Source organism: Ranitomeya imitator, chromosome 2 (assembly GCF_032444005.1).
Source record: "Ranitomeya imitator isolate aRanImi1 chromosome 2, aRanImi1.pri, whole genome shotgun sequence".
Taxonomy (NCBI): Eukaryota; Metazoa; Chordata; class Amphibia; order Anura; family Dendrobatidae; genus Ranitomeya; species Ranitomeya imitator.
The window spans coordinates 560,421,763-560,442,579 of record NC_091283.1 but is presented as its reverse complement, the minus strand read 5'-3'; the positions used below and the strand labels follow the sequence as shown (position 1 = coordinate 560,442,579).

The following is a 20,817-nucleotide window of genomic DNA, read 5'->3' as shown; positions in this document are numbered from 1 at the left end:
TACCCTGAGCCTGCAGAACATCTTGATTTTTTTTGGAACTTGATTGGGCCTGCTTATCCAACATCCGCACTATCCTGCAATGCAACCTTTTCATCAATGTTTCTCTGCTTTCCATGTCCAAGGAGATTAGCTACAGTGCCATCGGTTGTAAACTTCTTGAGTATATTACACACCATGGACAAAGGAACATCAAGCTCTCTGGAGATGGACTTGTATCCTTGAGATTGTTGATATTGTTCAACAGTTTTGGTTCTCTAGTCCTCAGACAGTTGTCTACTCATATGTGTGTTCCCCATGCTTAGTGTTGCTCACACAGATACACAATGCAAAGATTGCGTCAACATCTCCCTTTTTATCTGGTTTCAGGTGTGACTTTCATATTGCCCACACCTGTTACTTGCCACAGGTGAGTTTGAATGAACATCATCTGCTTGAAACAAAGTTTACCCATGATTTTGGAGAAGTGACCATATTTTTGTCTAGCCCATTTTTGGTGTTTTATATAAAATTATGTCCAATGTGCCTTTATAACTTTTTCTTTTATAACAAAACAAGTGTAATTGCAATCATTTTCTGGAAGAAATATTTCATTTTCTGGAACAATTTCAAGGATGACAACAGTTTTAGCAATTGCTGTATGTATCATGTATTGGGTTTTCCATTCAAGATAAAATAAAAAATATGGACACATCATGTTTTTTATTGCAATATAAGTCACACTGGATCATTTTCATAAACTTGTAGTAAAGGATTTATTGTGTTTTTTGTAAATGTGTAATCTTCCTGTGCATGTTGTTTACAGGAACATATAAATCTGGCTCATCAGAGGAGGCAATTAGAACAGCTTAGACAGGGGCTGCCCACAGCACCTTTACTGGTTTCTAACAGAGACCTGGAGCCACAGCAGATACATCCACTGTCTACATCACTTCTTTTGAATGGTGAGTACAATTTTGCAAGTTTCTTTTATATGTTACAGGCGCTTAAACATATTTCAGATTGTTGAGGGGAGAGGGACTTTAAGTCCTGACACCTGCAATGATTGCTAGAAGACGTTTCAAAATTGCCTAGCTCCTGCATGAGCATTTGCATAGAATGGTCACGAGCTAAAAAAAAAGGCTTTGGGGTCTGTACACTGCTCTGTGCACATGCTGTAGCTTAGCCTTTCTGATACAGTTCATTTTATGTGTAAAGGTACCGTTACACTAAACAACTTACCAACGATCACGACCAGCGATACGACCTGGCCGTGATCGTTGGTAAGTCGTTGTGTGGTCGCTCTCAGACAGCTCTCTCCAGCGACCAACGATCAGGGGAACAACTTCGACATCGTTGAAACTGCCTTCAATGATGCCGAAGTCCCCGGGTAACCAGGGTAAACATCGGGTTACTAAGTGCAGGGCCGTGCTGAGGTGGAACACATTCTCAACGGTGCAGTACCCTGTGTTCCTTCCTGGTCAGATAAAGATTCAACTTTGTCCTTCAGACCGTTTTGATATGTTGTCAGTAGCCCACTCCACACTTGTGGATTATCTGCGGATCCGCAGCGTTTTTTGCGGTGCAGAAACGCTGCAGATCTGCAATTGATTTACAGTACAATGTAAATCAATGAGAAAAAAAAAAAGCTGTGCACGTTGCGGAAAATCCGGTGCGGAAACGCTGCGGATTAATAGAAGTAGCATGTCACTTCTTTTTTGCGGATCTGCAGTGTTTTTGTACCCATTCCATTATAGAAATCCGCAGGGGTAAAAAACGCAGTAAATCCGCAAAAAAAACGCAGTAAAAATGCCCAAAAAACGCTGCGGATCCGCACAAAAAACGCGACAAATCCTCAGCTGCGTTTTCTGCCAGGAGAGGCAGAATCCGCACCAGAAATTCCTAAGGCTAATCCGCAACGTGTGCACATAGCCTTAATGCCACTGCAGGTACTCAATGTCAATGAAGAATCCCCCTGTATACCAGTCACACTTTTCAATGTGTGTCACTCCGATTTCCTTCCCTGTCTCTTTACTCTGGCCGTCAGGTGGTAACTGGCTTCTGTAACACCATTCTGCATCAACGGGGATATTTTTGAGGGGACAAAGACTTTTACAGCACCAGACCTAAACAGATTATGAGACTGACAGCAGCTTTTAATGTCTTGCTGTTCAAATGTTAAGAAATTGATTGTTATGAGCTGTTATAGGTGTCTGATATTGTAGCGAATCCTGGATGAGCTGTAATACTGGACACGTCACATAGACAAAACGTGTGTGGTTTCTGATCAAAAGTGTTTTTTCTTGTCCTGGACATACCCTTTTAAAATAATAAATTGTGATGAATACATTTCCATTTCAGGTTTGCCCCATGCTGTACCCAGCACTACAGGTGTTGGATCAGGAGCACAACAAGAAAGAGTTCCTCAGAAGTCCGAGCTGCATACTATGCTGGCAGTATATAAAGTACAAGCACAACAGGTATGAAATGACAGGATCTCCGCCCTAGAGAAACAGATACTATGCAAAAAAAAGTTAGTAGGAGGCAGACACATGGCTGCACTCACCCCATGTTTCTACGTTTGTTTATTTATTTATTTTTAAATTTATGATCTCCCTTTTGCATGTTCAACTTGAGACTACGGGAGATAGTGAAATTGTTTCCCGCTGATCTCCTTCTAAAGACCGAGAACACAATGTGGGGTTACATGACTACTGTTGTCTCCATGGTCTGTCCGGCAGGACCCAATATTCCTAACACACCAAGAGTGCTCAGGGCATCTGCACAGACGGACAGTCCTCGCCATCACTCCCTGGTCTGCTCACCTCCAGAGCCAGACATGCATGGTGGGAAGACGGCCCCATTATCCAGGTCCTTGATGTCCATCTTCTAGCACAGGTGTGCGTAGAAGGATTCGGGTTCTTCAGGACAGGGTTTCTCTGACCGTGTAGTGAGGGGGCTCCTTTTAAAAATATATTAACCTCTAATTCCCAGTCATGCAGGAAATAAGTAGCATTGTCCCTTTTAATACAGTGTGTCCGTAAAGTCATGGTGCACTTACCAGTCACTGGAAAGCAACAAAAAACAATAGAAATGTGAAATCTGCTCCAAATAAAAGAAAAACTCTCCCAGTTTCCATTTGTTGCCCTACACACATCCAAACGATAGTGAAGTTCTTGCCACACACGGGTAAGGACATCTGGTGTAACAGAATGAATAATGTCTGTGTTTCTCTGTTTTAAGTGATTAATGTCGTTGATATGTTCAATGTATACATGTTGCTTCACATAACCCCAAAAGTAAAAGTATATGGGCGTCAGATTCGGGAATCATGGTGGCCATGGCTTGACAGAACCCCTGCCTATCCACCGCTTGGGGAATATTCTATCCAGAAACTCTCGATGGCGATGAACATGTCCATAGATATGGAAGGTCGCCTCATCGCCAAACACAATCTTCTGCAAAAATCTTGCATCATTGTCGACCTCATGAAGCATTATCTGTAGCAAACGCGCATCGTTTGGGTCTATCTGCCGGTTTGATAGCGCGCAACAACCGCAATTTGTACCCTGTAAAACAGAGACGTTTCTTTTTTTTTTTACTCAAATGTTTTTATTAAATATAAGAGTACAATAAAACATTTCACATTAAAGTATACATTTCCATTTTTCCCACTCTTAACCCTCCCCTTACCCATCCCTCAACCTCCTTCTTTTTTAGACAGCTCGCGCCTTCCTCTTAACATACCCTGTAGTATTATATACGTTATCCATATACAATAACTTTTATTTGTACACGAGAACACAATAAATATATAGGCGAACCCTCCTCAGGCCTAACTTCTCTTAGCCTCCCCTAGCCTAGATCCAGCCAGGGCATCCACAATTTATCAAACAGGCCCATCTTCCCTCTTTTCTGATATACACCCTTTTCCAGGGTAATGACGTGCTTCACATATTTAAGATATTCTCCCCTCGAGGGAGGTTCCTCTTTGATCCAATTTTTGGCTATGACCTTTCGACCATGTACATCTAGCGATTGCTATTTTCAGCTTGTTATCCACAGTTATCTCTTCCACGTACCCCAGCACGCACACCAAAGGTTCTCTTGGAATTACACATCTGTATGCCCCTTCTATCCGGCTTACAACCACCAACCAAAAAGCAGTCAATCTCGGACACAACCATAACATGAAACATTCCAGCACTATCATTCCTACATCTAGGGCATTCTGAGTCAGATCTCAGCCCAGCTATATACAGGACATCCGGGGATCTATACACTCTGTGTACAATATAAAGCTGGGAGAGCCTATACGGCTCATTCAATGATAGTTTCGCTATCCATTCTAATACAGACTCCCACGTTTCATCCTCGAAACGACCCAGCTCTCTTTCCCATTTAGCCCTCGAGAGACGTTTCTTTAACACCTTATTAACTGTAGTCTTGCTTAGGTTTAATTGTTGAGCACATACACGCACAAATTTTGTAGGGCTCCTTAGGTAGCTATCCCGTGTAGCCTCTACAGACTCGTCACTGACTGATGGCCTACCGGAACGGGGTTTCACTACCAAACTGCTGGTTTCCTTCAACTGCTTATCCGATCGAGTAATGTTATTCCTATATGGTGGCAATTCGTTACAAACGCGCCGATATTCACGTAGCACTTTCGTCACGGATTCTAATTTAGCGAGCCACAGAACACACTGAACTTTTCTCTGTATCGTCCACATCTCAACTGGCATGGAAAACCACACAGCTGGCATAAGCTTGTGGTTGCATGATGTCACAGACCTGGTAGTGTATTTTATTCAGAGTTCAGTTTATCAGGGGTTAATCTGACTGGGGGCTCAGCAACAGCTTAAATGAGTTTGTGTTGTTTGATTGCTTCTTGTTATCTCTTCTCATGAACAGGTCTGATATGATTGTGCCAGAGAAAGGCCAAAATGTAAACTATAAATAGATCCTGTGACTGGTCAAAAGGTGCACCATGACTTTACAAACACACTGGGGGGGGCAAAATCGCTTCGGTCACGCATCTTCCACTATAGATCACTTTGGACACCCTCTGCCGTCTGGGCTGGATCATCACCGCAAAAAACTTTGCTTGATCATCACCGCAAAGTTCTTTCTGATCTCGGTCTAAAGGTACCTTCACACATAACGATATTGTTAACGATATCATTGCTTTTTGTGACGTAGCAACGATATCGTTAATGAAATCGTTATGTGTGACAGCGACCAACGATCAGGCCCCTGCTGGGAGATCGTTGGTCGCTGAATAAAGTCCAGAACTTTATTTCGTCGCTGGACTCCTCCTGACATCGCCGGATCGGCGTGTGTGACACCGATCCAGCGATGTCTTCACTGGTAACCAGGGTAAACATCGTGTAACTAAGCGCAGGGCCGCGCTTAGTAACCCGATGTTTACCCTGGTTACCATCCTAAAAGTAAAAAAAAAACAAACGCTACATACTTACCTACCGCTGTCTGTCCTCCAGCGCTGTGCTCTGCTCTCCTCCTGCACTGGCTGTGAGCGTCGGTCAGCCAGAAAGCAGAGCGGTGACGTCACCGCTCTGCTTTCCGGCCGCTGTGCTCACAGCCAGTACAGGAGGAGAGCAGAGCAGCAGAGCGCCGGGGACAGACAGCGGTAGGTAAGTATGTAGCGTTTGTTTTTTTTTACTTTTAGGATGGTAACCAGGGTAAACATCGGGTTACTAAGCGCGGCCCTGCGCTTAGTTACCCGATGTTTACCCTGGTTACCGGCATCGTTGGTCGCTGGAGAGCGGTCTGTGTGACAGCTCTCCAGCGACCAAACAGCGACGCTGCAGCGATCCGGATCGTTGTCGGTATCGCTGCAGCGTCGCTTAATGTGAAGGGGCCATAACATATTGTCTTTCTGGGAATGCTGTTTGACACCACACAATCAAGAGTCTTTCTGCCCTGAGAGAAGTACTCGGCTCTACCATGCTGGATTCGCTCCTTCAGAGGCCCAACCCCTCACTCCTAGGCAGGATGTTTGTGTCAATGGAAGCAGTTCCATTCACTCAGTTTCATACGCGTCCTCTTCAACTTTTCTATCAAGATGAGACAGGTCGACTCGCTCCCTGGATCGACTGATCATACTTCCCTCCCGGATAAAGAGGTCCCTATAATGGTGAACACTCTCACTTAGACCATATCGGAAGATAGTTCCTGCCACCACGTTGAAAGATTGTGACAACAGACGCCAGTCTACTCGGTTGGGGAGCAGTTTTTCAAGACCTAACAGTCTAGAGCCAACGGACTGCTCAGGAATCGTCTCTTCACATCAACATTCTAGAGCTCAAGGCAATCTTTCTTGCTCTACTCTACTGGCAGAACCTTCTCCTTAACCACCCAATTTGTGTCCAAACCGACAAGGCCACATCAGTGGCATACATAAACCACCAAGGAACCCGAAGTAGAACAGTGTTGTCAGAAGTGACGCAGATTCAGTTATGGGCCGATCAGAATGTACCAGTGTACCAGCAGTACACATTCCAGGAGTGGACAACTGGGCCGCCGATTTTCTCAGCCGAGAAAGTCTCACTGACTGTGAATCACTGATGGTGAATGGTCCCTGAATCTTTCGGCCTTCCACAAGATTTGTCTTCGTTGGGGAACTTCCAACGTTGACCTGATGGTGTCCAGAATGAACCACAAGGTTCCTCAGTTCGTCTCCAGATCCCGCAACCCACTAGCAATCGGCCCCAATGCCCTGGTAATTCATTGGTCCTGGTCATCCCTCCTATACCAGTTTCCTCCGCTACCACTAATTCCTAAGGTGGTCAAGAAGATCAAGACGGAGGGAGTGCCCATCATTCTCATCGCTCTGGATAGGCCCAGAAGGCCCTGGTATGCAGAAGTAATCAACCTCCTCACAATTACTCCATGGAAACTCCAGGACCTTCCAGACCCTCTCTCGCGGGGTCCTCTCTTCCACCAAAATTCTCAGTCACTCAATTTAACATCATGGTTGTTGAGGCCGTGGTTCTGAAATTGGCCGGCTTCTCCTATCAGGTTGTTCAGACCATGATCAAAGCTAGGAAGCCTTCTTGCTCTCGCATTTACCACCGTACGTGGAAAACCTTCCGCTGGTGCGAAGCTAACCAGACCTCCCCGATGGTTTATCATCTTCCATTTATCTTGTCCTTCCTACAATCGGGCCTGGAATCTGGCCTTTCCCTCCGTTTTCTTAAAGGGCAGATGTCTGTCCTTTTCATCCTCTTTTAAAAGAATCTAGCTTTTCGCCTGCAGATCAAGACCTTCTTTCGAGAAGTCGCACACTCCATTCCACCCTATCGGCCTCTGGTAGAGCCCTGGGACCTCAATATATTGCTCTATGTCCTCCAGGAGTCACCATTCGAATCTCTGCAAGAAATTTCCCTTTCCTTTCTTTCCTGGAAGGTTGCCTCCTTGGTTGCCATCACTTCTATCAGACGAGTCTTTGAACACTCGCAGTTCTCTCTTGTCGTTCCCCTTCCCTAGTGTTCCACCATGACAAGGTAGTTTTATGTCTGATCCCATCCTTTCTAAGGTGATTTCTGCATTTCACTTCAATGAGGGCATTATTCTTCCTTCCTTTGCCTGTCCCCCTCTCATTCTTGAGAGTGGTTTCTAAACAAGCTGGACCTGGTAAGAGCCCTCCGTCTCTGCCTTTCCAGAACAGGACCCTTCAAACGTGTGGACTCGCTGTTCATAATTCCCAAAGGTTCTCGAAAGGGTCTTTCTAATTCCAGGTCTACCATTACCCTCTGGGTTCGTTCTTCTATTCTGGAAATCTACAGACTAGCGCACGGGAGCCTCCTGTGCTGTCCCCAACCAGGCAACAGCCTCACAGATTTGCAGTTACTTGATCCTCCGTTCATACCCTTCACCAAGTTCAACTGAGCTCACACCTGCACCTCGTCAGATGCAAACCTCAGTAGAAAGGTCCTGCAAGCTGCAGTGGCCCGAGCTCTGACTTGAGGGTACTAGTTTTTACCCGTCCTTGGGACTGTTTTTGGATATGCCATGGTTTCCTGTATTCCCCAATGAAGCAATACAGATAAGATTTTGGGTGCCTACCATCAAATCTTTCTAGGAGCCTTCATTGGGAGACACAGCACCCACCCTTATTTACTGTTGTTATGGTTGTGTGTACATGTTGCTTCTCCTGCTTTCTCACGAACTGATTAGCTTCGTGCCAGTTGGTGGGTCTATACTGCTGGAGACGAGCTAACTTTTTTTTGCATACACTAGTATACATGGTTTCCTGTGCTCCCCAATGAAGGCTCTGAGAAAAATAAAAGATTTTATGGTAGGTACTCAAAATCTTCATTTTGCATACTTCTGACAATGAATTTTTGGTGGGGAGAACAATGTGCCACAACTCCAGAGTTTGCTAAATCTTTCTGAAAGTCTTTTGCAGTCAAGCAGGGGTTCTGATTGGCCACTCTAGCAATCCTAAAAGCAGCTCTAACTGAAATTTTGCTTGGTTTTCCAGACCATATCTTGACCTCCACTGCTCCTGTTTACTACCATTTCTTAATTAAATTTCGAACTGCGGAAAGGGCATCTTGAAAACAATTTGCTCTCTTATAGCCTTCTGCTTCTTTGTGGGTCTCCACTATTTTCATTTTCAGAGTGCTAGGAAGCTGCTTAGAAGAGCCCATGGCAGCTGTTTTTTGGCACAAGGTTAGAGGGTTGGGTTTGTATAAAGCTGGGAAATTTGCATCACCTTTCCTAACGAAGACAGTGAACAAGCCATAACAAGCTACCGTATATACTTGAGTATAAGCTGAGAAATTCAGCCCATTTTTTAGGCTGAAATTGCCCCTCTCAGCTTATACTCAAGTCATTCCCAGTGGTCGGCAGGGGAGGAGCAGCGACAGCTGTCTAATCATACTCACCTGCTCCTAGCGCGGTCCTTGTACATCCCTGGTTCTCCAGGCGGTGACAGCTTCTTCCTGTATTGAGCGGTCACATTGTACCGCTCATTACAGTAATGAATATTGACTCCCATAAGGGTGAAGCCGCATATTCATTACTGTAATGAGCGGTACCATGTGACCACTCAATACAGAAAGAAGCTTTCAGCGCCCGGAGAGCCAGGGACGTGCAGGGTTCGCCCCAGGAGCAGGTGAGTATGACGGGGGCAGTGCGCGATATTCACCTGTCCCCCATTCCACCGTTGGCACCGCTCCGTCTTCTGCGTCCTCTGCAGTGACGCACAGGTCAGAGGGTGTGATAACGCGATTAGTGTGCGCGCTGCCCTTTGCCTGAACAGTCAGTGCAGAGGACGTGGAAGACACAGCGGCTCCCAGCAGTGGAACGGGGGACACGTGACTATAGCAAGTGCCGGGGGCCTGAGCGACGAGAGGTATGTCATTTTTTTTTTGTAATCGCAGCAACAGCATATGGGGCAAATATCTCTATGGAGCATCTTATGGTGCCATGTGCAGCGTTATATGGGGCAAATATTTCTATGGAGCATCTTATGGGGCCATGTGCAGCATTATATGGGGGCAAATATCTCTATGGAGCATCTTATGGGGCCATGTGCAGCGTTATATGGGGTAAATATCTCTATGGAGCATCTTATGGGGCCATATTCAGCATTTGTGCAGCATTATCTGGGGCAAATATTTCTATGGACCATCTTATGGGGCCATAATCAGCATTTGTGGAGCATTATACGGGGCAAATGTGTCTATGGAACATCTTATGGGGGCCATAATCAGCATTTGTGGAGCATTATACGGGGTAAATGTGTCTATGGAGCATCTTATGGGGCCTTAATCAGAATTTGTGCGGCATTATATGGGCAAATGTCTGTATGGAGCATCTTATGGGGCCATAATCAGCATTTGTGGAGCATTATCTGGTGCAAATGTGTCTATGGAGCATCTTATGGGGCCATAATCAGCATTTGTGCAGCATTATCTGGGGCAAATATATCTATGGAGCATCTTATGGGGCCATAATCAGCATTGGTGGAGCATTATACGGGGCAAATGTGTCTATGGAGCATCTTATGGGGCCATAATCAGCATTTGTGCAGCATTATCTCGGGCAAATGTGTCTATGGAGCAGCTTATGGGGCCATAATCAACATTTGTGCAGCATTATATGGGGCATATTTTAATATGGAGCATCTTATGGGGCCCATCATGAATTGTATTGAGCATTATATGGGGCGTATTTTGTATGGAGCATCTTATGGGGCCCATCATGAACTATATGGATCATTAAATGGGGCTCCTGATTCAATATATTCAAAAACACTTAATCTACTGATGTCTCAATTAATTTTACTTTTATTGGTATCTATTTTTATTTTTGACATTTACCGGTAGCTGCTGCATTTTCCACCCTAGGCTTATACTCGAGTCATTAAGTTTTCCCAGTTTTTTGTGGCAAAATTAGGGGTCTCAGCTTATACTCGGGTCGGCTTATTCTCGAGTATATACGGGTAATTGAGGTCTGAAACCTTGGTCAAAGTAACCTGAGCACACAAATCTCCAATGGTGACCAAACTTTTGCATCTTCCCATTTCCCTTTTTGTAATTTTTAAAATGAAAAAAAAAAAATGATTTTTTTTTTCAAATACAAAGAAAATGTGCCATCTTTAACTTTAGTTCTTTTAGGCTACTTTCACTCTAGCGTCGGTACGGGCCCGTCGCAGTGCGTTGGGGCGACGTACCGACGCATGCTGTGAAGTAAAAGCACAACGGGGGCAGTGGCTACAGTTTTTCAACGCATCCGCTGCCCCATTGTAAGGTACGGGGAGGAGGGGGCAGAGTTCCGGCCATGCATGCGCGGTCGGAAATGGCGGACATGGCGCACAAAAAAAGTTACATGTAGCATTTTTTGTGCCGACGGTCCGCCAAAACACGAAGCATCCGTCGCACGACGGATGCGACGTGTGGCAATCCATCGCAATGCGTTGCTAATGAAAGTCTATGGAGAAAAAACGCATCCTGCGGGCAACTTTGCAGGATGCGTTTTTTCTCCAAAACGACGCATTGAGACGGAGGCCATATGACGCTAGTGTGAAAGTAGCCTTAGAGATCATTTCATCTTCAACTTGCTTAACTGTTCACAATAACAGTAATTTTGACCAGGGGTGCCCAAACATTTGTATGCCACTGTAACTCTTTGCGGTTTTTTTTTTTTGTTTTATTTTTCCTGGAACAGGACTGGGACTACATAGAAAATGAGAAACTCTATTTAGAAGCTTTGAAGAAGTCTTCTTCCTACCCATTGAGTGTATGAATACAATGACACAAGATACCACAGAAGTTACAGATAAACTGCTATTGCTGATCTGATTTTTTTTATGACTTTTATACTAATAAATACAACATATTATTGTTCTATTAATATATACATTGTTCCGCTGTTTCCATAGATGGCATTGTGATGAAATATGTTTGTGTGTATATATATATATATATATATATATATATATATATATATATATATATATATATATATATATATATATATATATATATATATATATATATATATATATATATATATATATATATATATATACATATGCATATATATATGCATATATATATATATATATATATATATATATATATATATATATATATATACAGTTAGGTCCATATATATTTGGACAGAGACAACATTATTCTAATTTTGGTTATAGATATTACCACAATGAATTTTAAAGAAAACTATTCAGATGCAGTTGAAGTTCAGACTTTCTGCTTTCATTTGAGGGTATCCACATTAAAATTGGATGAAGGGTTTAGGAGTTTCAGCTCCTTAACATGTGCCACCCTGTTTTTAAAGGGACCAAAATTAATTGGACAGATTTAATAATTTTAAATAAAATGTTCATTTCTAGTACTTGGTTGAAAACCCTTTGTTGACAATGACTGCCTGAAGTCTTGAACTCGTGGACATCACCAGACGCTGTGTTTCCTCCTTTTTGATGCTCTGCCAGGCCTACACTGTGGTGGTTTTCAGTTGCTGTTTGTTTGCGGGCCTTTCTGTCTGAAGATTAGTCTTTAACAAGTGAAATGCATGCTCAATTGGGTTGAGATCAGGTGACTGACTTGGCCATTCAAGAATATTCCACTTCTTTGCTTTAATAAACTCAAGGGTTGCTTTGGCTTTATGTTTTTGGTCATTGTCCATCTGTAGTATGAAACGACGACCAATCAGTTTTTCTGCATTTGGCTGGATCTGAACACACAGTATGGCGGCTCTGAATACCTCAGAATTCATTCCGCTGCTTCTATCCTGTGTCACATCATCAATAAACATTAGTGACCAAGTGCCACTGGCAGCCATGCATGCCCAAGCCATCACACTGCCTCCGCCGTGTTTTACAGATGATGTGGTATGCTTTGGATCATGAGCTTCCTTTCCATCATTCTGGTAGAGGTTGATCTTGGTTTCACCTGTCCAAAGAATGTTATTCCAGAACTGTGCGGCTTTTTTAGATGTTTCTTAGCAAAGTCCAGTCTAGCCTTTTTATTCTTGATGCTTATGAGCGGCTTGCACCGTGCAGTGAACCCTCTGTATTTACTTTCATGCAGTCTTCTCTTTATGGTAGATTTGGATATTGATACGCCGACCTCCTGGAGAGTGTTGGTCACTTGGTTGGCTGTTGTGAAGGGGTTTCTCTTCACCATGGAGGTTATTCTGCCATCATCCACCACTGTTGTCTTCCGTGGGAGCCCAGGTCTTTTTGCCTTGATGAGTTCACCAGTACTTTGTTTCTTTCTCAGGATGTACCAAACTGTAGATTTTGCCACTCCTAATATTGTAGCAATTTCTCGGATGGGTTTTTTCAGTTTTCGCAGCTTAAGAATGGCTTCTTTCACCTGCATGGAGAGCTCCTTTGACCACATGTTTAATTCACAGCAAAACCTTCCAAATGCAAACACCACACTACATATCAACTCCAGGCCTTTTATCTGCTTTATTTAGAATGACATAACGAAGGGATTGTCCACACCTGTCCATGAAATAGCCTTGGAGTCAATTGTCCAATTACTTTTGGTCCCTTTAAAAACAGGGTGGCACATGTTAAGGAGCTGAAACTCCTAAACCCTTCATCCAATTTTAATGTGGATACCCTCAAATGAAAGCTGAAAGTCTGAACTTCAACTGCATCTGAACTGTTTTGTTTAAAATTTATTGTGGTAATGTCTATAGCCAAAATTAGAAAAATGTTGTCTCTGTCCAAATATATATGGACCTAACTGTGTATATATATATATATATATATATATATATATATATATATATATATATATATATATATATATATATCTCTATATGTGTGTAGGGACATATGTCTATGGTTATATATGTGACTAGTGATAATGTAACATCTGTCCTGAAGGCAAGGTGTTAATAGGTACTTCCTTGGGACTAGTAGAAATTCTGTCTCCATATCCCATCGGGAGGTCTGGCTAAGGCCAAGAAGAAAGGAACACTTGACACAGGGGGTGTCAAGTGTTCCTTTCTTCTTGGCCTTAGCCAGTGCTTGGAGGGGAGATGCTAATTGCGGCTTGAGGGTTAGCTATCCCTGGGAACCATCTCACAAGTGTCTCCAGAGGAAAATAATATATATTCATTAGTAGAGCGGCCGTGGCCCAATCAAACAGACTGCAATTATGATATTAACCTGTGAGGCCGGTCTAGAAACCTGACCTCAGACCAAAGTTATAAATTTAGGCTGCAGACAGAGAATTGTGTTCACATGATGGGGGCAGCCTGAGAAGCTGATGTGATCCAATCTACATTCTTCCTTCCTTCAGGGAGCAGAAAGCAACTACCAGTTATATAGTTTCTGTAAGTTTTCTCCTGTTTATTTTGACACTGTTTTGCATAAGTTGTATGTCTTTTTATTATCATATTTTTATACCTTTTTCTTATTGTAAGCATTGAACTTTTTTATATTAAAGTATAAAACTTTAACAAGTTGAACCTTGAATGTTCTAAAAGAATCTAGCCTAAAGGTGTTTGAGCCTTATGAGTGATAGACATATTTTTATTAGTATTTTTATTAGTGTTATTATTAGTCCGGGACTCATCGCTCGTGTATTCGATGAGTGGTGGCAGCGCGTATGAGCGGGTGTGTGGCCTGGGTCGGTGTGTGATTTATGCTCCCATCACAGCATAGGACAGAGGTTGAATGCTGGACTGAGAGTGGGGAGATAGATTAACCCTTGCAGGCACAACCCCAAGTCATGTGTGAGAGCAGGCACGTGACGAATAAGTGACACCACGGAGAAGGGATCCTTGACAGGCATATTAAGACCTACATACCTGATATTTTCACATGAATAGTTTCCTGACATAGGTCGTAATGATACGGTCTGTCAGGTTCACATGTATGGAGCAGGCTTAGGAGCTGGGCCTGAACCATACCGGGCAAATGCTGCCTGTGTGACACTAGCTAAGGCTAGGTTAACAATGCATTTGTGTCCACTGTCAGGCACATACACTTAAAGCGAAACTGTTAGCAGGATTGTTTTGAGTAACCTACAGACATTGTCGTGGCTACATTATACTGATTAAAATGATACCTTGGCTGGTGAAATCTGTCTTGTGGTTGTTGTTTAATCTTTACTTTCAGTTTTGAGTTAATGATATGTTCGTGCTTTCGGGGCGGCCTCTGGGGAGGTCTTCATTTGGTGCTCTTCATGGCTTCTCACAGGTCAGTGATCCCTCAATGACCTGCCCCCTATTTTACATAATGAATAAAATATATATATATATATATATATATATATATATTTATACATATCACACACACACACATACATACACTGCTCAAAAAAATAAAGGGAACACTAAAATCCCACATCCTAGATATCACTGAATGAAATATTCCAGTTGTAAATCTTTATTCATTACATAGTGGAATATGTTGAGAACAATAAAACCTAAAAATTATGAACGTAAATCACGACTAATATCCTACGGAGGTCTGGAGTTGGAATGATGCTCAAAATCAAAGTGGAAAATGAAGTTACAGGCTGCTCCAACTTCAGTGGAAATGCCTCAAGACAAGGAAATGATGATCAGTAGTGTGTGTGGCCTCCACGTACCTGTATCACCTCTCTACAAGCCTGGGCATGCTCCTAATGAGGCGGCAGATGGTCTCCTGAGGGATCTCCTCCCAGACCTGGACTAAAGCATCTGCCAACTCCTGGACAGTCTGTGGTGCAACGTGACGTTGGTAGATGGTGCGAGACATGATGTCCCAGATGTGTTCAATCGGATTCAGGTGTGGGGAACGGGTGGGCCAGTCCATAGCTTCAATGCCTTCATCTTGCAGGAACTGCTGACACACTCCAGCCACATAAGGTCTGGCATTGTCCTACATTAGGAGGAACCCAGGGCCAACCGCACCAGCATATGGTCTCACAAGGGGTCTGAGGATCTCACCTCGGTACCTAATGGCAGTCAGGCTACCTCTGGCTAGCACATGGGGGCTGTGCGGCCCTCCAAAGAAATGCCACCCCACACCATTACTGACCCACTGTTTACCGGTCATGCTGAAGGATGTTGCAGGCAACAGATCACTCTCCACGGCGTGTCCAGACTCTGTCACATGTAAAATGCAAGTGACTAGCACACTCCAAAAGTGTTGTGATGCAAAGTGGGGGTTTTATTTACATACAGTATTCACAAACGTTTCGGTCATTACTGGACCTTCATCAGTGTACTGTAGGGAAATATATACAGAGAAAGTGACATCCAATGTATAAAAAAAGAACAAAATATGAAAATAAACAAACAAAAAAACAGAAAAAAACTAAAGTATATACATCACATGGGAGAATAGTCATGACTGAGAATAATAAAACACAACTCCAATAAAGAGACATCAAACAAGATAGCCGAGATTGAACGTATGCGAATAAAGATAAGGTGGTGTTTCACGGAGAAAAATGAGGGGTTACGGTAGGAGAGGGTGGTGGGGTGGGAAAACATAAGAAAGAAAAAAAAAAGAAAAACCTACCTAATATACTAGTATGCTTAGAGAAGCCCCGAGTAGCAAAGTTAGATTGCATCTAAAAAGAGAGGTCAATATGCGAAGTTGAAGTGATAATAAGAGTGAATAGATAGGCTACATGAAAAACTGACAGGGCGTATGGTGTATAATGTGTAGTAGAATCCACCTACCAATAAAAAGCCTGAAGACATATAGGTCGCGGGGGTAGGCACAAGCCGCAGAGATACAATGGTGTGTCACAAGTGACACTAACTGCAGGAGAGAGGAAGGTGTGACATATATACTAGTATATTAGGTAGGTTTTTTTCTTTTTTTTTTTTTTTTCTTTCTTATGTTTTCCCACCCAACCACCCTCTCCTACCGTAACCCCTCATTTTTCTCCGTGATACACTACCTTATCTTTATTCGCATACGTTCAATCTGTGCAGCCTTCATATCTCGGCTATCTTGTTTGATGTCTCTTTATTGGAGTTGTGTTTTATTATTCTCAATCATGACTGTATTCTCCCATGTGATGTATATACTTTTGTTTTTTTGTTTATGTTTATTTTCATATTTTGTTTTTTTTATACATTGGATGTCACTTTCTCTGTATATATTTCCCTTCAGCACACTTTGAAGGTCCAGTAACGACCAAAACGTTTGTGAATACTGTATGTAAATAAAACCCCCACTTTGCATCACAACACTTTTGGAGTGTGCTAGTCACTTGCATTTTACATAAAGGCTTGGGAACCTATGACCGTGCACCGCCTCCTTTTGGCTGTGCTGAACATTTTCTATATAACAGACTCTGTCACATGTGCTCAGTGTGAACCTGCTTTCATCTGTGAAGAGAACAGGGCGCCAGTGGTGAATTTGCCAATCCTGGTGTTCTGTGGCAAATGCTAAGTGTCCTGCATGGTGTTGGGCTGTGAGCACAACCCCCATCTGTGGACGTCGGACACTCAGACCATTCTCATGGAGTTAGTTTCTAACTTTGTGCAGACATGCACATTTGTGGGCCTGCTGGAGGTCATTTTGCAGGGCTCTGGCAGTGCTCCACCTGTTCCTCCTTGCACAAAGGCTGAGGTAGCGGTCCTGCTACTGGGTTGTTGCCCTCCTACGGCCCCCTCCATGTCTCCTGGTGTACTGGCCTGTCTCCTGGTAGCGTCTCCAGCCTCCGGACACTACGCTGACAGACACAGCAAACCCTCTTGCCACAGCTCGCATTGATGTGCCATCCTGGATGAGCTGCACTACCTAAACCACTTGTGTGGGTTGTAGAGCCCATCTCATGCTACCATGAGTGTGAAAGCACAACCAACATTCAAACGTAATCAAAACCTCAGCCAGTGCATTGGTACTGAGATGTGGTCTGTGGTCCCCACCTGCAGAACCACTCCTTTATTGACTGTGTCTTGATAATTGCCAATAATTTCCATCTGTTGCCTATTCCATTTGCACAATAGCATGTGAAATTGATTGTCAAACAGTGTTGCTTCCTAAATGGACATTTTTATTTCACAGAAGTTTGATTTACTTGTAGTTATATTCTGTTGTTTGTGTTCCCTTTATTTTTTTGAGCAGTGTATATAGGTTGTGCTGCTGTTAAACACCACCAATTGCACAAGAATCCAGAAACTCCAGCACAGAGGAAATGGCCACTGAAAACATCAGTAAACTCAGGACAGGCTAGGAGGGTTTTTCTGCAGCCACAGGTCAGCAACACTGCTGAAGTAAGCTGTAACCTTGCACTGTTGAACCACTGTGCAAAATGGATTAGGGGAAGCTCCAGTTCCTACTTTATACTGGGCTCCATATGGAGGCATTTCACCTGGCTTTTCCTGTGAATTCCTGTTGTCAATTCACCACAGCACCCTAGACTTCACCCTCCCCACTCTCCTCCATGATTCCGGTCACTCACCAGATGGCGGGAGCAGCAGCTTCACACTTGACTACACAGAATTCACACAGGGTAAGCCATAGCACAAAAATCTGATCTGTAAAAAGCACTCCAAAACTGCAGCAGGATATTCCTGAAGTGAAGCTCTACTGATTCCTCAGTTTCAGTGAGAGACTACAGTGTGGATGGCATGTTTATCTCAGGGTGGAAGGTCAGGGAGATCAGGAGAGCAGATAGATGCTTCCTTAGGCAGCCATTAAACCACACACCCCTTCTTAACCCCTTTACCCCCAAGGGTGGTTTGCACGTTATGGACCGGGCCAATTTTTACAATTCTGACCACTGTCCCTTTATGAGGTTATAACTCTGGAACGCTTCAACGGATCCCGGTGATTCTGACATTGTTTTCTCGTGACATATTGTACTTCATGATAGTGGTAAAATTTATTTGATATTACCTGCGTTTATTTGTGAAAAAAATGGAAACATGACGAAACTTTTGAAAATTTTGCAATTTTCCAACTTTGAATTTTTATGCAATTAAATCACAGAGATATGTCACACAAAATACTTAATAAATAACATTTCCCACATGTCTACTTTACATCAGCACAATTTTGGAACCAAAATTTTTTTTTGTTAGGGAGTTATTAGGGTTAAAAGTTGACCAGCAATTTCTCATTTTTACAACACCATTTTATTTTAGGGACCACATCTCATTTGAAGTCATTTTGAGGGGTCTATATGATAGAAAATACCCAAGTGTGACACCATTCTAAAAGCTGCACCCCTCAAGGTTCTCAAAACCACATTCAAGAAGTTTATTAACCCTTCAGGTGTTTCACAGGAATTTTTGGAATGTTTAAATAAAAATTAACATTTAACTTTTTTTCACAAAAAATTTACTTCAGCTCCAATTTGTTTTATTTTGCCAAGAGTTACAGGAGAAAATGGACCCCAAACCTTGTTGTACAATTTGTCCTGAGTACGCCGATACCCCATAAGTGGAGGTAAACCACTGTTTGGGCGCATGACAGAGCTTGGAAGCGAAGGAGCGCCATTTGACTTTTTAATGCAAAATTGACTGGAATTGAGATGGGACGCCATGTTGCGTTCGGAGAGCCACTGATGTGCCTAAACATTGAAACCCCCACAAGTGACACCATTTTGGAAAGTAGACCCCCTAAGGAACTTATCTAGAGGTGTGGTGAGCACTTTGACCCACCAAGTGCTTCACAGAAGTTTATAATGCAGAACCGTAAAAATAAAAAATATTTTTTTTTCACAAAAATTATCTTTTCGCCCCCAATTTTTTATTTTCCCAATGGTAAGAGAAGAAATTGGAACCAAAAAGTTGTTGCACAATTTGTCCTGAGTACTCTGATACCCCATATGTGGGGGTAAACCACTGGGCGCATGGGAGACCTCGGAAGGGAAGGAGCGCCGTTTGACCTTTCAATGCAAAATTGATAGGAATTGAGATGGGACGCCATATTGCGTTTGAAGAGCCACTGATGTGCCTAACCATTGAAACCCCCCCAAGTGACACCATTTTGGAAAGTAGACCCCCTAAGAAACTTATCTAGAGGTGTGGTGAGCACTTTGACCCACCAAGTGCTTCGCAGAAGTTTATAATGCAGAACCGTAAAAATAAAAAATAATTTTTGTGAAAAAAAATGATCTTTTCGCCCCCGATTTTTTATTTTCCCAATGGTAAGAGAAGAAATTGGAACCAAAAAGTTGTTGTACAATTTGTCCTGAGTACGCTGATACCCCATATGTGGGGGTAAACCACTGTTTGGGCGCATGAGAGAGCTCGGAAGGGAAGGAGCGCCGTTTGACTTTTCAATGCAAAATTCACAGGAATTGAGATGAGACGCCATGTTGCGTTTGGAGAGCCACTGATGTGCCTAAATATTGAAACCCCCCACAAGTGACACCATTTTGGAAAGTAGACCCCCTAAGGAACTTATCTAGATGTCTGGTGAGCACTTTGACCCACCAAGAGCTTCACAGAAGTTTATAATGCAGAGCCGTAAAAATAAAACAAAAATTTTTTCCCACAAATATTATTTTTTAGCCCCCAGTTTTGTATTTTCCCAAGGGTAACAGGAGAAATTGGACCCCAAAATTTGTTGTCCAATTTGTCCTGAGTGCGCTGATACCCCATATGTGGGGGGGAACCACCGTTTGGGCACATGGGAAGGCTCGGAAGGGAAGGAGCGCCATTTGAAATACAGACTTAGATGGAATGGTCTGTAGGCGTCACATTGCATTTGCAGAGCCCCTAATGTACCTAAACAGTAGAAACCCCCCACAAGTGACCCCATATTGGAAACTAGACCCCCAAAGGAACTTATCTAGATGTGTTGTGAGAACTTTGAGCCCCCAAGTGTTTCACTACAGTTTCTAACGCAGAGCCGTGAAAATAAAAATAAAAATTCCCCCCCAAATTATTTTTTAGCCCCCAGTTTTGTATTTTCTCGAGGGTAACAGGAGAAATTGGACCCCAAAATTTGTTGTGCAATTTGTCCTGAGGGCGCTGATACCCCATATGTGGGGGGAACCACCGTTTGGGCGCATGGGAAGGCTCGGAAGGGAAGGAGCGCCATTTGAAATACAGACTTAGATTGAATGGTCTGCAGGCGTCACATTGCGTTTGCAGAGCCCCTAATGTACGTAAACAGTAGAAACCCCCCACAAGTGACCGCATATTGGAAACTAGACCCCCAAAGGAACTTATCTAGATGTGTTGTGAGAACTTTGAGCCCCCAAGTGTTTCACTACAGTTTCTAACGCAGAGCCGTGAAAATAAAAAAAAAAATTCCCCCCAAAATTATTTTTTAGCCCCCAGTTTTGTATTTTCTCGAGGGTAACAGGAGAAATTGGACCCCAAAATTTGTTGTGCAATTTGTCCTGAGTGCGCTGATACCCC

At 43.1% G+C, this 20,817-nt stretch overlaps 1 protein-coding gene across 3 annotated transcripts in view; it reads left to right on the top strand.

Annotated features, from left to right (window-relative positions):
• FBF1 (Fas binding factor 1) overlaps window positions 1–20,817 on the top strand; it is a 206,207-nt gene that overhangs the window by 174,198 nt on the left and 11,192 nt on the right. For 2 of the 3 annotated variants that reach the window (XM_069752052.1, XM_069752054.1), the window contains 2 exons: window positions 803–941; window positions 2,338–2,456. In XM_069752052.1, the coding sequence (XP_069608153.1) occupies window positions 803–941; window positions 2,338–2,456 (258 nt within the window). Of the gene's footprint in view, window positions 1–802; window positions 942–2,337; window positions 2,457–11,175; window positions 11,453–20,817 lie in introns of those variants that run through there. The other variant, XM_069752053.1, reaches the window with a different exon arrangement.